Here is a 16,912-nt window from a genome sequence, read left to right as displayed (position 1 = left end):
TACAAATTATACAGATATAACCTTTAATTATAAAGAATCACTCATATGATTCTTTATTTACAGACTCTTTAACGACTCTTTTTTTACAGAAAGACACAAAAGACAAAAAAAAACAATAGCATAGCTAAATGTGAAGAATTCGAGGTCAACCATTTATTCTTCCACTTCCATTTTGGCAAGTTTCCGTTGTAATAGAGAGATCTGAAGTTGAAGTTTTTCTTGCTCCAAGAGGAGATTTTCCCTCTGCAGTTTTAACACATCAGCCTGCAAACTCTCTGACAGTAGAAACAAATACATTTAATTAGTCACTCACTAAACACAATTTTTTTTTTATAAAATAGAAGTTCCCACACCTTGGTTGACATCAAATTCTAGCTTTTCAAGGACTTTCCAGGACCAATTAATTCAAATTCATGAATATGCTGACACAGCTTATGATGGGAGGGCAACATTTTGATCTTTTTTTCACATTCACATTCCTGTGCTACACACAGGAAATGATTTGTTTTATGTAATGACAGGCTGAGGCAACAGTAACAGGTTCTAGTATGAGAAACATTTGTTGGCACAAAGAAGTGCCAACAAAAAGCCTCGGAGGTGAATTCTACTGCTCAAAAATCCCACCTGCCCCTGCTCTGCTACTGTGTACACACAAACACTCCCTTTCGTTGACATTACTTCTGGTTTGTGAACACCACTGTAGATTCCTGATGAGCGTAGGTTAGGGAGATTCTGAGTGGAGGAGTCCTCCATTTGTAACAATTTGTATTTGTTAGATCACCATTAGATGGCACTAATTCTTACTCTCCTACTACTCTTTAAGGACTGGGTCATACTTAGCACATTCCACAGTTGCAGAGCCGCTTCTTCTTCTCTGCAAGACCAAACGAGCCCGCAGTTCTGTTCATGCTTACACAAGGGTCAGCGTCAGCCTAGCTTGAGGGTGATTTCCCACCCTCGTTTATGTTTCCTTGTTTGACGTGTCACGTGTGTGGGTACCAGCGGACTTCCTCACATAACTTCATGCAGGTTTGCATGGTTCCCATTTTCTTCATTGGCTCTTTATATGCCAACTGGACTGGAAAGTGTTGGGAGCATGTTGGTGCATACTCTCCTCACACACAATCAAACTGTAGGGACCAGAAGGACCAACGTGGAAAGGGAAAGTATGACCCGGCCCTGACAATGACACTCAAGCTAAGGCTGTAGTCCGACTAAGAGAGGCAATCGGACAACTTGCCAAGTCGGAGCATACATGCGGAGGAAAAAAACTATTTATTGGCCGTGTACGTCTGACTCCGCCTCTGTAGGTGGCACTGTATCTCTCTATAAGCTAGTAAGTATGTTTTGAATCAGTTTGCTACCTGCTGTACATGTTAATCGTGATACAAATTAAATCGAGTCTGAAGAAAGACGCCGCTGCCGTATGATTTCTGGCAACAGGACTGCAGAACGCCTCCAAAGTCCGACTCCAGTCTGACTAAGAATATACATGCAGGAATAATCAGACTATGAATCGCAATGTTAGTCCAACTAAGACAAGCTTGGTTTGAATTGGACTGATATGTTTACATGACATTAAGAAACCAAATTGTTGGCTCAGTGCAACTAAAATCTGATCTTTACCGTGCATGTAAACCCAAGGACTGTTGCACAATAGGAAACATTATGGATATTTAAAGACTATTATCTGAACTGCATAACAAATACACAGTGTAAGGAATGTTAATCGTATTCTTAGTGATCACTATCTGCCTCTGCAAACCAAGTTCAACAAATGTAGATATTATCATTACAAAGGTTTTACCTTTTTTTAAAAAAAAAAAAAAAAAAAAGAGCCTAAGTCATGCTGTAAAACCAGGAATGCTCCTCTCATGTGAGCATTCCTCTCATTACTGACATCCCACTCTTGTCTTTCACAGAAGCAGCTCTGCATTTTAAATGTCAAGTACACAAATGTCTGAAATGTCTTTGATCCATGTCTGACAATTGACCCACAAAGGAATGTATCACACGTGTCTGTTACCTGTGATTGTGTTGTTGCCTGGTGCATTCTGGGCATCCCTGCATTTACTCATGCAGGGAGGAGGAGCGATGCATAATTCCACCTCCACAGGATAGTGATCGCTTACTCTCAGGGCCTGCGGGATGATGATGGACATACCAGATGAGTGATGTTGTCGTGACACAGGACGGTTAAAATGAAGGTGTTTTCGTTGCAGTTGTGAAAACATAAACTTACCATTTCTTCCGTCATAGAAAACTCTGTGTGGAAATTGAAGGGCTTGGCTGAGTTCGGCACGATGGCTGCCAACATGTCGTCTCCATACACAACAATCCTGTGGGCAGAAATATTACACTCGTGTAGAAAATGATTCTCCATGTCATAAATCATTCTTCTACTACTGAAAAACAAACATTTGCTGACAGCATTTCAAAGCCTGTTACGCCCACCTGTCGTAGGTGTGATCGTTGGACGTGATTGCAGTGGTGTCCACGTCGTCTCCAATCAGCCAGTGGAAATCCGTGTTGCTGCGTATACGGATCGACTTCATTTCTTTGCGCGTGACATACGCACCATCGGCGTTAAAGTCGCCCAGGATCATTATGTTCTGGAGGAAATCAACAACAGCCATTACAACACTAGTAAAAAAAAACGCTTATAGTTATTATGTTTAATATAAGAACACAATGAAATGCCATATAAGACTTACTTACTATAATAACGAGACGTAATGTCATAATTATGAGACACTATCTCATAATTATGACTTAGTATCTCATAAATAAGACTTAACATCTCATAATTATGATAGTATCTCATAAATATGAAACCAATTACCATAGAAAATAACTGATACTGCAAAAAAGTCACATAACAATGTGTTTTTCTTTGTACTTTATTGGATTTTTTTTCATTTTGACTATACACTATTAAATATTTATAACTTAACAGAACTTAAATGGCTTGTTTTGTGTTGATGTGCTTTAAATTTCTCCCTGGGGACAAATAACGATGTTTGAAATTGAAATCGAAGCATAACTGCTGGTTCATAACAAAATATTTTACTTGATTTTACTTGATTTGGATTTGTCCCAGTGGATACCACTGGATTTCAGACATCATGTTCAACATGAATCGAGAGAAATTATGCTAAGTTGTCATTTTTTTCACATTTTTCATCTTCATTTGTTCGCTTGTTTTATTAATCATTATTCTGTTACCATAATGGGACATTATAGTCATTGACTTTGCATTATTGTTTCATTTTCCGTCTTTATTTTTTTTCCATTTTGTTTAGTTTGTCCATATTTTAGCATGTGGGCGTGTCAGGATCGTAGTCAGTATATCCCAGTTTCCTCCTGAAGCTATGAGGGAAATAAGGATATATTGAATGGCCACCAGGGGGAAAATGAGCTTCTAATTTTCACTTGATTTATAATGTCAATAAACATTAGTAATGGTCTCAATCGGTTTCAGCTCCTCCTCAATAAAATATGATATAAATTTTCTAAATTATATTTCTAAACTATATGAGTGAACGGCAGTGTGATTGACAGCTGGTATCATCCTGGTTGGATTACTAGTCTGTGGACTTTAATTCACTGATCATTCATATTTCATTTGCAATGAACAACTCACATCTGTTTTCCACTTGTCCCTGACGTGCAGGAAGACCTCGTACAGCTCATCCAGCTCTCTTTCTGAGTCTGAAGGTGTGGTGTGGACTGGGATTAGCACTAAATCCCTCAGCACTGCGACAAGAAACAGTCGGTTCAGAGCACGCCTGCATATCACGTCACAGAACTCCCTGACACAATCTCTACAAACTTGATAAACTCGCTTCCTGCTCGGATTCAAAAGTCAAACTACATTCGAGTGATAGGCTTTAATAAAAACAAACATGTCCGTTACAGGATCCATATGGACATGACTCATACATACCATGACAACAGTGTTGTGGCAACCAATCAACTCAAATATATTATTACGAAATATTCCCGTGTGCTGACCTGTGTAGTGTGGCCTGAAGTGGAGAATATACGGCTCCCTCGCAAAAGCATCCACATCGTTCACCTGGTTGTCTTCGTATTGATAGGAGTCAATGAACTTGACCACATCGTCCCTTGTAGAGAGACCAGATGTCTTTTAAAGCTGCCTTTCAACAAAGTCCAACCAGTCTTACAGAGTACACACAATATCGTCTTACCTGTAGACAAACAGAAACTGTTCCTTGTATCTGTTTCTTCCCAGGCGAGTACTGAGCTGCAGAGAATAGTGATGGCTGGTGTTCACCCTGAGATACACACCAGAGTTCAAATAAAGTGTCTATATACTGTAAACATGTACATATATATATATATATATACATTTAAGCATTATCAGTAGTATTTGCTTCACTCACCTGTTGAGTTCTTTCATGAACAGTTTGACAGAGTCTCCACTCGCATCCACCACCTCCAGAATCAAAATAATGTCATATCGAGACACAATCTGTTCAAAACAAAGTTAAAAAGAAATGATTTTAGCCTTCTGAGATAAATTTAAAAGCCATAAACAAACAAATAGTGAGAACAAACACGAATAAATATGGGTGTTACTGTCAGAGGAGTCAAATTATGGAATCTTTTCAATAATGCACACCGGGTTTAAATGAACGTTCAAACACAACAAACTAAAATGATTTAGTTTCTTCTTTTCCTTGTATGTCTTTCTTCATAATGAATGTAACTGAAGCAGAACGTTTGTTATCTTCTCGTTATCGTAAGTTAAATCACACCAAAGCTACGTTAAAACAGTGTCCTTTTTTTAGTATTTTTTAACTTAGTCAAAACATTTTAATGTTAGCTACATAGCATTGTTTCTTTTCTTTCTTTCTTTTTTACATGTGTGAACTTATTGAGGCTCTTCTTTACATCATGACTTAAATATTAAACAATGATTGCCACTTACTCTTTGTTCCCTACATAAGCTAATTACTAACTGGCTGCTTTCCAAACCTTAACCTTTGTTATTATCACAGCACCTTTAATTGCAAACTATTTCAAATGACTGACAAACCACAGAGTTGCTAAAACCAGCCACCTCATGCTCGACTGTGCTTCACCTTAACCAGAGTCGACAGGACGTCTGGGTCTGAGACTTTTGCCAGGCCAAACCGGCGAACATTAAAGGAAGCTATCTTCATGTCTGACAAGAAGAAAGGAAACAAAACAAAAAAAAGCCAGAGGCATTTAAAAAACATATTTCAAATAATTCAAATTGCTTTAAAATATACAGCAGACAGACAGTGTACCTACCTCAGTGGCGTGTCTCTGTGTTGTGATTCAAGTGTGTCATGGCAAAGCTACAGAATAACCCTGTATGAAAAGTGTGAGAAACCTACTCATCTGTAACGTGTTTTCTTAAAGGGAGGCCATGATTATGCAATCACTGTGAAAAGGGGTGCGAACAAAGCAAAGACTGAGAGGACAGACGAGTTTCATTGTTTACACTCAGCTATACTGGAAATCATGTCTCCAGCTGCACCATTATCCCTCAGTCTTCCTTTGTCTGCAGTAATACAAGACGCTCCCAAAGCCAGTATGCAATAATTTTGTTTATAATACAAAACAATATTTAGCGTAAGCAATTCATTGAAAAAATGTTGATATTTTGCCTCCGATTGGTCTTTGTGGCAAGAAATGATTCAACATTATATTTATATGCTGTGTCCTTCACTTAAATAATGGACAAGCAGAACTATCAGACCTGACGTTTGTTTATATACAGCAGCAGAGCAGGGGTGGGTGGGGTCATACTACTGAATATTGAACATTGCGTGAACTCATTTGACAATGGTTTTAGTCTAACAGACATTTGTTCATATGTACGTATATGTTTAAGTTACAGCTTTAATCTGCCGCTGCCTTTAATCTGGAATCATATGGAATTAGATTTGTGTCAACACATTTCACGAATCACACGACGATGTTGCGATGTACAATGCGTAACTTCCCCGTCGACATCCGCCAAAATAATTGTCCAAGTATCTGATGTTTATAATCCGATTTACAATTATTTTGTTAGAAATGTGGGAAAAATGTGGGGGTCTGAACGAGTTCCAGACATTGAGCTGTCACTCATAAATTCCAGCCAATCAGCAGACAGCGTAAGGCCCGCCCACAAACAAAAAAACCATGGCGCGCTGAACAAATCACGGAGCAAAAAGAACAACAAAATACAATATTTTTTAACGATTTAATAAAAAGTGTTGTTTGAAAATATCGATTCCATAGAATCCCATTTGGACAAAAAGCAAAATAAAAATGTATTCTGATTTCATAGAATGATCTAAAGTGGCTATTTTCATCGTTTCACGGAGTTTACTAAAAGAAAACAGTTTATTGCAGCATACCAGAGGTTGTGAAGCCGGCCTGGAATCCAGTGTGACAACACTGTCCTTTACTTACAGCAGGGGTAGGTGGGAGAACAGGTAGCATACGTCAGACAGGTTAAGCCACATTTGGGAGCCACATACCTTCCCTATCACCAACCACACCTTGTTCTGTCTATAAAGCAACACTCAAGAGATGAGGGATGCACTGCAGGGCTTAACCACTGCCTGACCTCTTCATCCATCCATCCATCCATCCATCCATCCCCACAGTCTCCACACATCACTACCATGAGTTTGAGGATCACACGCAGCACCCGTTCAGGTCTGCAGAGGTCTGCAGGGGGCTTCAGCAGCGCGTCCATGGGATCCTACTCCATCCCCCGCATCAGCAGCGGGGCCGAGCAGATGATCCCAATCACAGCCGTGACCGTCAACAAGAGCCTGCTCACCCCGATGAACGTCGCCATCGACCCCAACATCCAGGTCGTCCGCACCCAGGAGAAAGAGCAGATCAAGAGCCTCAACAACCGCTTTGCATCATTCATTGATAAAGTAAGAGTCAAAGCATCTCTGTTTGTTTGTGTTGGATACTCTTGTCATCCTTTTACATACAGGACAGGATCAACTGTGCCAACTGTGCTTTGTGCTTGTTATGTCTGTCATCAGTGGCATTTGGGTTAGAATGCTGTGGCTGAAAGATTTTTCTATGTTAGTAAGCTGTCAATCACTTGAACTCATACAGCATGTGTATGTAATGCTCAAGCATGTCTTGAATAAACCTGGAATAATAGGCGTTTTTAGGGCTTCACTCCAGGTTTAAGAGAGTCAGGGTCATGCTGTTGTTCAAGTGTAAATACTTGACCCTTTAACCTTTTTTCCTGTATTATAAATATGTGGGGTGATGATATCATTGCTATGGAGGCCTAAGGCTTTTACACAATACTGCACATTATCGGCTCACGAAATAAATAGTTTTTCTTTAACCTAATATTTTAAACGTGCATTACTTTGTTGACAGGTTAGATTCCTGGAACAGCAGAACAAAATGCTGGAGACCAAGTGGAACCTGCTGCAGGGACAGACGTCCGCCGCCTCAACCGTTGAGCCCATGCTGAAGTCTTACATCCTCAACCTGGAAAAACAGCTGGAGTCGCTCAACAATGAAAAGCTCCGGCTCGACGTGGAGAACGGTGTCATGCACAAGAATGTTGACGACTACAAGACGAGGTAAGACGGACTTTGTGATGGAAGACTTGAACGTCTGTAACGAAAGCATGGGCGTGAGATAATTAAACATATCCAACACGGTGGTTTCAGGTACGAGCAGGAAATCAGCAAGAGGAACGAAGTTGAGAATGAGTTTGTCGTGCTGAAAAAGGTACAGTTTGCAGTCATCATGTTCCCTCACTGTGTACACGTTGAATGATGGACGGCGTGTTCAAAGGCTTCCAGCCTGGTTGTGGGGAGTGTAAGTGTTGTCTGTCTCGTGCAAAAGGTCAAGCTAATTTGTTTTTTCGTGCTGCGTGCAGGATTTGGATTCAGGCTATATGTCCAAGGTGGAGCTGAACGACAAGCTGTGTAGCATCACTGATGAATTCCAATTCCTCAAGGCTATCTATGATGCGGTACACAAAACATTTTAATCTTCACGATAAAAACGGTGCATACAGTGTGTTGTGGACCGGGTCTTCTCACTGCTGCTGCTGTTATTGTTCTGTCAAAAAAAAAAACAGGAGCTGCACGAGCTGCAGGACAGTCTGAAAGAGACATCAGTGGTGGTGCAGATGGATAACTCCCGCTCCCTGAAGATGGATCAGATTGTAGCTGAAGTCAAGGCTCAGTATGAGGACGTTGCTGCTCGCAGCCGTGAGGAGGCTGAAAGCTGGTACAAGAACAAGGTGAGGAAGTAAAACATGGATCTCTTTAAAACTTCACAAAAAGAGGAGGTGGTCAATGTCAAACACTCATAAATCTCTCTGTCATGCCTGATAATTACACGTTTTAATCTGGGTTCCTGTTTCCAGTTTGACCAGGTGTCTGCAGAGGCTGAACAGTATGGCAGCGAAATGCGCAGCACCAAGGGAGAGATAGCTGATCTCACTCGCTTGATCAGCCGTCTGCAGAACGAGATCCAGGCTGCCAAGAAACAAGTGAGTATCAGTTACAGTGAGTGACAACTACAGATGTGAGGAAAAAGGCAGCAGAACGGGCGACTTGATATTAAAGCTGCTGCCAGTGATGTCATCTGTTGGCTAAACTTTGGTTCACTTCAGCAAACAATCAAAAAGAGGGGCATTAGTGAAAGGTTTCCCTTCTTGGCCAAAGTAATAACTTCCTGTGGAAGGCAGCTGATAACATGACAAACATGAGCAAAAACACAGCTGTGCTGGTCGTCTGTTTACATTCTTAGGTGTTACAAAATACAATGGCATCCTTAAACAAAGAGACGTGCTTACAGTGGAAGTGCAGTGCGGCGACTGATGCCTGAAATAACTTATCCTTGCACGTTATTTGCAGCGTGAAAATCTCGAGGGCCAGATTGTTGCAGCAGAGCAGCGTGGGGAGGAGGCCGTGAAGGACGCCAAGGTTCGCATCAGGGACCTGGAGCTGGCTCTGCAGAGGGCCAAGCAGGACATGGCTCACCAGCTGAGAGAGTACCAGGAGCTCATGAACGTCAAGCTGGCCCTGGACATAGAGATCTCCACCTACAGGAAACTGCTGGAGGGAGAGGAGCAAAGGTGAGTGAGGTAGTTTAGACCAGTGATTCCCAAAGTCTGGGTCATGACCCACACTTGGTTCATGGGAGATTTTCTTGGGTCCCAAACAAATTTGCAGAATTCTCCCAACCGTTTATCAAAGATTTCTGTGTAAATTTAGTAATGGAAATTCTAAATGATATATAATGTTTGGGGTGGAAAAAAATTTGGTGGGGGGATAATTTAAACTGATTATAATCTTACCTATTATATACCTGTATTAATAGTGAATTCTGATACTTTGTAAATTTATACAAACAATGTGCAGTTTGCAAATAAATGAGGAAAGCATGCAATGAATTTAAAGATTATGCGCAATAAAATGAGCACAGGCTGCCCAAAATTTAAGGAAGGTATCTTAAGTCTCTTAGTACTTATCACATGCAAAGAAATTCTGAAATGACTGTTCTTTTACTTTATTAAAAAAAGCTTCCAATATCAGATGTAATTTCTCATTAAGAGAAAGTTAGACTTTTAAAAAAAAAGAAAATTAATTGTTATTTTTTTTGTAAGAACAATATCCCAGTGTACATCACTGTTTACAGTGTATTCCCTGCTCTTTCCTGAACAGAATTGGACAGGACTCAGTTGTCAACATCCAGACAGTGCCCACCAAAGGTAAACGCTGAAGATGACACCATTATTACCTCTGAACCTGGCGTCATGTTTGTGTGAAACTTTTTCCCCCCCTTCCCGCCACCCTCTCTCCAATAGCCACCACGGTAAAGACCCACCAGCGGCGTCGTTCAGGTCCACTTTACATCAAGACAATGGAGACCCTCAACAGATCATACAACAAGAACTAAAAGACCACATGGAGCTCTCAACTGCTGAATCTCTGTGATTAGAAACTGTGACTCTTACCTTTATGACCTCTGTAACCTGCAATAAAACACCTGCACATATGGGCCAAATGTATGTTTGTTTTCTCTGATTTAATGGTATCTTCCATTGATTTACAGGATTCAGTTGTAGCACAATCAGTAGAAACTAAGCTGGGCGTAAAGGCAGTGTAAAGAAATTCAAAAAATCGAAATATTATTTACCCTGCTGTGCAAAAAATAAAGATACTTCACAACATAATATTTTGTGTCTTCATGTTTCCACACACACACACATACAGAGAGAGACTTTTAGTAAAGTTGGATTCTCACATACCATGGAACATGGTTTTCAGTGAACAACTCATTTGATACCTCACTTAGGCTTGGACATGGCAAAATGACTATAACGCCCCCTAATGTCTATGGGATATGTTGCATAATGTCAAAATTCAACTGCATTACAGAGGGTGAAGGAGACAGATAGAACTGTTTCATCCCCTCGTCTTACAACGCTCCAGGCAGCTTTAATTTGACCAATTGTTATGGATTACAAAGTTTGACTTAGTATTGATTTCTTTCAATTCTGTCTCTGAGTTTAATGTCTCTGTACTGCAACTTGGATCTACCTTAACCATTGCTTTGCCTTCAAGTCACACAGAAAATAACTTCATTGAAATATTGACAAAAGTGTACTTTGGGGGAAAAAAACCTAAAAGAAAAACGTTGTATTAGTAGTTTTAGTGGAATCCATATTTGGACTCAACCTTGACGACTGACTCAGCAATGGGAACTCACTTTGAACACGGGTTCAACACCGAGACTCAAGTACAACACTGGCTTTAACTGAAATGGATGAATCTGGGTTTTTATTTGAATGTTTACACTGGGATGTTCTGTTCATATCCCGGAACCAGGTCATCATATTACGTACAAACAAGGTGTGATGAGTTATCCAAACCACTCCACTCTGACTCTGAAGTGCTTCAGCTGGTTCCTGGTGGAGAGGAGTGTGAAAGAAATTCTTGAGTCATCAGTGTTGAGTAAATCATGTCTTTACTGCATGCATGGATTTTTGCATGGAGGAGAGACACTGTCACCAAGGACGGTCTAAAATGGTCTCTCCCCTTCCTCCAAAAAGCTTCACCACTTATACACAAACATCAAAGTAAAACAAGAACAGACACCAAACTTAATGTTTATGACCCTGTAGATGTTATCTAATGTTTACCCTAACAGATGCCATTATGTGCAACCCTTACGTTGACCTTTCCTGGTGACCTTTCCCTATCATATAATCACCCCAGCATTCATTCACAGCTTGACTGTTAATTGTTGTCTTAGAACATTACAGGAAACAAGAAGAAAACCAGTTATTTCCCACATTCCTCCCTTTTGACACAAAGTGTCAACATATTTTTGGGAAATCACATGGTCTCATCAACTACCTCTTTCTATGACTACACACAGCAAACATATTAGTATAGGTTAAACAATTAGAATATCAGAATATAACAAGAGAAAAATAGAACAACACCAAACAAAAACAAAACACAAAACAAAACATCAAAACAAAACAATTCTATTCATACTATCTCTTCATCTGAATTATCTCACTATATGGGTTCCCTGAGGCCTATTCTGAAATGTGACACACATTCAATTCACAATCTTTACTTTGTTCACAAGGTACTTTCACATACAATGGTGTTCTGTCACCTCCAAGTACTCCCCCTATACACCTATACACAGAAGCTTGCATACAAGTGAGTGCGCACAAAAAAGTACAACAACAACAAAAAGTTATACAAAACACAATTAGCACAGGGATACACACATGAACAATCATTTCATCCCAGGGACCAAATTGTTTATTTAACGATCTGTTGAAAGTAAAACCTTATTTCGTTCAGCGTGCAGAACCTGTGTCCAGATATTCGCTATTGTCCAGTTTCCCATCCACCACATGTAGCCATGACACGATCCTTGAGGCTAAGGTGATCGTATGCCTCATTGTCAGCGTCGATGCCGGAGTGAGCTGCAAAAACAGTTTCCATGCGAGTGCGGTAGTCAGCTGCTAACTCACCCTCCTTTTGTTTTTATGTTGTGGATCTCTGACCAACACACTCTTAAGGGGAAAGCAGCACGCACAGCTTCAGCCAAGTTGACCATCATGTCGTTGAACCGCACTGATTCAATGGCTGGGGATGTCGACCAGTTGGCCGGTCAGATGTTGGCCCATCTGAGTTTAAAACACCTCCGACACACAGCTTCTACCTCCTCTTCATCCGTTGGCCGTGGCTGTGGATTTGGGAATGTCAACATAGGCATCTGGTGCACGTTTCCTTTGTCCCCTTGACTCCTGAGCCAGTAGTCAAAAGAAGCTGCTAATGGAGAGGAAACATGTCTGGGAAAAGCAATGTTAGCTGGTTGAGTCGTTATATCAGTCCCTTTGTTTTTTCTCATAGATGTTGGAAGGGTTTACAGATCAGGGTACAGCTGTGGCTTCTCCTCCTTCTCCTCTTCAGAGCCCTTTTGGGATTCAGCTGTAGGTGATTGTCCTGCTGCTTGTGTCTCTGGGGGAGGAGGGGGTGCAGACACGGGGAGAACATATGGAGGAGGCAGATTCACTTCTCTGGCCCTACGTCTCTGTCTTGCCCTCTTTTTATCACCTTCTTCTCCTATCTCCTGTGTTAATATTAATCCTGCAACAGATTTTTCTTCCCTCAGAGCTGCTTCTCTTTCCCATTTCTCAAAACTTGCCAATCTACCTTCTTCTTTACTTTCTTTTCCTTTCTCTCCTCTAACAATACCCTACACCTTTTCAAACAATGAGTACTTAATGTGCCTATTATAGGAAACACTTCCTCGGTCAGATGGTGCCAGAGTGGAACATCTTCAACAACACTTTTACCCCATTTCTCTATTTAATTTACTTAATATGTTAATAGCTTAAGGCTCATGCTATAATAACTTCAACTAAAAAATAAAAAACTCAAACAAACTTCACAGCCTGCAATGACCCCATATCAAAAATAGCTTTTCCTCTTCAACACAAGCTCTAAAGACTGAACTTATGTCAATACATACATAGAACAACACACAACACATAAACCAAATTTCAAAATTTTACTCAGTTCCAATTTTAAATTTATATGTCGACTTTAAAATAAATCTTAATCTTAACACCTTTTTTCTTAAAAAACTCTTTTTGCTCTTCTTCTCACAGAATAACACAAAACAATACAAGACAACACATAGTCCAAATTAAAATTTTACTCCCAATTGTTAAGTCCCAATTGTATAAATATATGTCGACTTTAAAAGAAATCTTAATTTTAAAACTTTTTTCTTTTCTTTTTTTTTTTGTTAACGTTTGCTCTTCTTCTAATTTCTATGCTCAATTTTCACTTAGTAGAAGAATACCATGTCTTACAGTTTCTTTCGAAATCTGGCACCGTATATTCAACTTACTGTTGTTACTTATTGGCTGAATTTTTTTTTTTATTTATTTATTTTAATTTTAATTCAGAGCTTCAATACCACACAGGAATTAAATGAAGCTAGTCTCCAAACCACACAGGAATTATATGGAGACGATCTCGGTTGCCACAAAGGAATTACACCGGACCTCGATATTCAACCACACAGGAATTATAGAATATCTCGATAGCCTACCACACAGGAATTACGACTATCTACCTAGGTGTCTAGTCTTCAAAACCACACAGGAATTATATGAAGACGGTCTCGGTTACCACAAAGGAATTACACCGGACCTCGATATTCAACCACACAGGAATTATAGAATATCTCGACAGTCTAACACAAAGGAATTACAACTGTCTACCTGAACATGTTTTAAAAAACACTGTACTCACTTTTTTAAAAGATGGAGCGTCCGCTGGTCAGCACCCGTTTCTGACATCAGGCGGATTCCTGTCCTCCTTTGTGGAGCGGAATTTTTCCTTACCAGTAATAACCTTCAGTCAGAACCCAGGCCCTGAGCATTGGAGCGTCCATCCCATCCTCGTCGCCAAAATGTGAAAGAAATTCTTGAGTCATCAGTGTTGAGTAAATCATGTCTTTACTGCATGCATGGATTTTTGCATGGAGGAGAGACACTGTCACCAAGGACGGTCTAAAATGGTCTCTCCCCTTCCTCCAAAAAGCTTCACCACTTATACACAAACATCAAAGTAAAACAAGAACAGACACCAAACTTAATGTTTATGACCCTAGTAGATGTTATCTAATGTTAACCCTAACAGATGCCATTATGTGCAACCCTTATGTTGACCTTTCCTGGTGACCTTTCCCTATCATATAATCACCCCAGCATTCATTCACAGCTTGACTGTTAATTGTTGTCTTAGAACATTGCAGGAAACAAGAAGAAAACCAGTTATTTCCCACAGGAGGGAGTCAGTCCATGCCCTGCCAATCTTCAATGCACAGACAATAGTAAGTACAATTTACCTGTGCATATTTACAGTTAAATATGCAATGTGTTTGTCCAGTAATATAATAAAAATAATACAATATTGTCCACTTCGTGCTCAACAATCTGCTCTTATTCCTGCGATGCCGCCATCTGGGCTCGATATTTGCCCGTCATTTCCTTGGGCAGCGGCGTGGTGCCAGGACACGGCACCTGACCGTCCACCTCGCAGATGCACTCCCTCAGACAGTACTTCTTTGGCCCAAAGTTGGCAGGGTTGGACGCCTGCATCTTGGCTTGAGCCTCATCTTGTAACTGTTCTCTGTGGGCAGAGGGAGTAAGAAAAAAACAACTTGTCACTGTTGTGTATATCATATATATGTATACATATGTATGTATGTTTGTTTGAACACAATATACATGTATCCACCTCTTTGATCACATCTAATTCAAAAAGTTAATGAGTTCTTCCTTCATTCCACACCCCACAGTCAAGTTTCAAGGAAATGTTCATTTTGGAGCTCTTTCTAGGGTTGCAAAGGGGCAGAATATTCCCGGGATATTTCTAGATATTTTGCATGGGAACTTGCGTTTGCGTTTTTCCTTTTAAGCCAATGTAAACACAAGAAATTCCAAGAATTATTTTTCCATATATTTATTTCTGGGACCATCACCATTTTAGTGTAGTACGGTGATGGTCTTTTGAAATTAAACAGGCTATGAAGGCTAAACTGAAGCTACATTAAAAATAGAAAAAAGAATTTATTCAATTTAATATCAAATGTTTATCATTATAATATTGTTTAGCTTTGCGTGTGAGTCCTGATTTTGCTACAATAAGTAATACAATACTATCAATTACCAGGACTTTGGAGCTGTTTACAGTGAAATAAAATAGTTCTCTGAAGTTATGTGCTCTCAACAAATGAAATAAGAAAAAACTACTGTAACTGTATACATGATGTTTGAACACAAGGACATTATAGTATGTGAATATCTTACTCTGATTTGCCCAAAATCTTGTTAACATGTTTTGCGATTTCTCTGTGCTCCTTGCCCTCCACATCCACCAGCACTTGTTCACCATCATCTGCAAGAGAGACAGAAGATTAACCTGATGGGATATTGCACAGTTATGATAGAAATGATTATTAAGAGTTTAAATGACAATAACAAAGAGTAAAACAACAGTGCAAAGCTACACACCCAGGTAGAACTTCAGAAACGGTGATGGTGTCATATTTTTGAACATCATTATTTGGACCCAGGGGTTTTTGTACTGGATCTGAGGAATATTGAAGAACACAAACTTCCTGCAAAACAACATGAGAAAGTACAACATTTAGCATCAACTCAAATCATAGCTGTTGTGCAGCAATGTGTCGCAGTAACTGAGTAACTGGAGGACAACAACTGCTCATTATTATATGTGTTCTGCACTACACAAGTATTAAACTCACAACATCTGACACCAACAGACACCAAAGGCAAGTCACTATCCTTGTGAGGTACATGCCATCCGCCCAAGAATTCCCGATATACATGTCCAATATTGTGCATCCCTTTTTAAAACTTAAAGATTCTGGGAATGTGCATACTTAGATGTAGGTAATTTGTTATTATAAGGATAGATTTGCTCTATAGGTAGAAAATCTCATGTTTAAAGATTAGGGCAGAGCTTTAATGTTGTAAAAGAAATCTTATCAAATTAAATTCTGAAATGTTACACTTTTGATTGACATGACAGAAAAAACAAACACTTGAAGAGGAAGAATGATATACAGCAGTTTACAGTCAAATATTTGAAGCAACTTTTAGGATAAAGCAAACATGTGTGTAGATCTTTAGTGCATGACAGTCTGAAGATGCTCTGTAGCAAATTTCCAGATTCAAAATTTCTTTACCTTGGCTTTACATTATGTAATTCTATGAATAGGACAAGTACATTCAATTTCCCTGGCATGACATCAAAGAATTGTTTAAATTAAAGTCAAATAATACATGAACCTGTGTGAATTGCAAAGATTACAAAATAGCACGTTTTTGTTCTTGTTTTGTTATAAATCTGATCAATTGTTATTGTTACATGATTAAGCTTCAAACTTTACACGATAGTTTAATTTGCCTGCCTTGAGCGGTGGTGTTGTTTAGTCGTAACACCGTTTCATATCCAGTAATAAAATTGATAGCGAATATTTAACATCATTTATGTAAATACAACGTGTAAATGACACAAATGTGTGTTTTATCTTCCACTGAGACAGAGATTGTTATTAGCGTGCTGCTAGCTCTGACCTTGCTCCTTCGCCCAGCTCTCCGTGAGTGTTGTAATTCACCGTCATGATCTTCACTCTGTTTTTAAAGATGATGTCGCCCTTCTGTAGATACTCCAGCGTCCTCCTGATAGGAAACCTTCCCTTCATAGGCATCTTGGGAAACTAAATCCTTCGTTATTTACAGACTAACATGTGAAGTCCAGCCTCCACTCCAGTCAGAGCAGCGGAGCAGCGAGTC

At 39.7% G+C, this 16,912-nt stretch overlaps 3 protein-coding genes across 4 annotated transcripts; 1 reads left to right on the top strand and 2 right to left on the bottom strand.

The window, feature by feature from the left end:
* Window positions 1-138: 138 nt before the first annotated feature.
* LOC122776585 (deoxyribonuclease-1-like) lies at window positions 139-5,539 on the bottom strand. Of its 2 annotated transcripts, XM_044037166.1 has the most exons (10): window positions 5,302-5,539; window positions 5,109-5,191; window positions 4,407-4,495; window positions 4,212-4,298; window positions 4,015-4,127; window positions 3,644-3,756; window positions 2,455-2,612; window positions 2,243-2,339; window positions 2,027-2,141; window positions 139-275 (listed from the first exon to the last, which is right to left on the bottom strand). In XM_044037166.1, exons 2-10 carry the CDS (start codon window positions 5,187-5,189, stop codon window positions 154-156), a joined length of 975 nt encoding a protein of 324 aa, XP_043893101.1. In that variant the 5' UTR covers window positions 5,190-5,191; window positions 5,302-5,539; the 3' UTR covers window positions 139-153. The 2 variants fall into 2 exon arrangements, with proteins under 2 accessions (XP_043893101.1, XP_043893102.1); XM_044037167.1 differs by lacking the exon at window positions 5,302-5,539 and having other exon boundaries at window positions 5,087-5,150.
* A 1,037-nt stretch (window positions 5,540-6,576) lies between these two features.
* Window positions 6,577-10,219, top strand: LOC122776584 (keratin, type II cytoskeletal 8-like). The gene is made up of 9 exons (XM_044037164.1): window positions 6,577-6,932; window positions 7,399-7,607; window positions 7,698-7,758; window positions 7,910-8,005; window positions 8,114-8,278; window positions 8,405-8,530; window positions 8,898-9,118; window positions 9,708-9,754; window positions 9,851-10,219. Exons 1-9 carry the CDS (start codon window positions 6,669-6,671, stop codon window positions 9,940-9,942), a joined length of 1,281 nt encoding a protein of 426 aa, XP_043893099.1. The 5' UTR covers window positions 6,577-6,668; the 3' UTR covers window positions 9,943-10,219.
* Window positions 10,220-14,373: 4,154 nt separating this feature from the next.
* Window positions 14,374-16,912, bottom strand: mrps25 (mitochondrial ribosomal protein S25). Its single transcript, XM_044037168.1, has 4 exons — window positions 16,694-16,912; window positions 15,605-15,711; window positions 15,401-15,488; window positions 14,374-14,720 (listed from the first exon to the last, which is right to left on the bottom strand). Exons 1-4 carry the CDS (start codon window positions 16,825-16,827, stop codon window positions 14,531-14,533), a joined length of 519 nt encoding a protein of 172 aa, XP_043893103.1. The 5' UTR covers window positions 16,828-16,912; the 3' UTR covers window positions 14,374-14,530.

The sequence above is a fragment of the Solea senegalensis genome, linkage group LG11 (assembly GCF_019176455.1).
Source record: "Solea senegalensis isolate Sse05_10M linkage group LG11, IFAPA_SoseM_1, whole genome shotgun sequence".
Classification (NCBI taxonomy): domain Eukaryota; kingdom Metazoa; phylum Chordata; class Actinopteri; order Pleuronectiformes; family Soleidae; genus Solea; species Solea senegalensis.
This window is presented reverse-complemented; position numbering and strand designations above follow the sequence as displayed.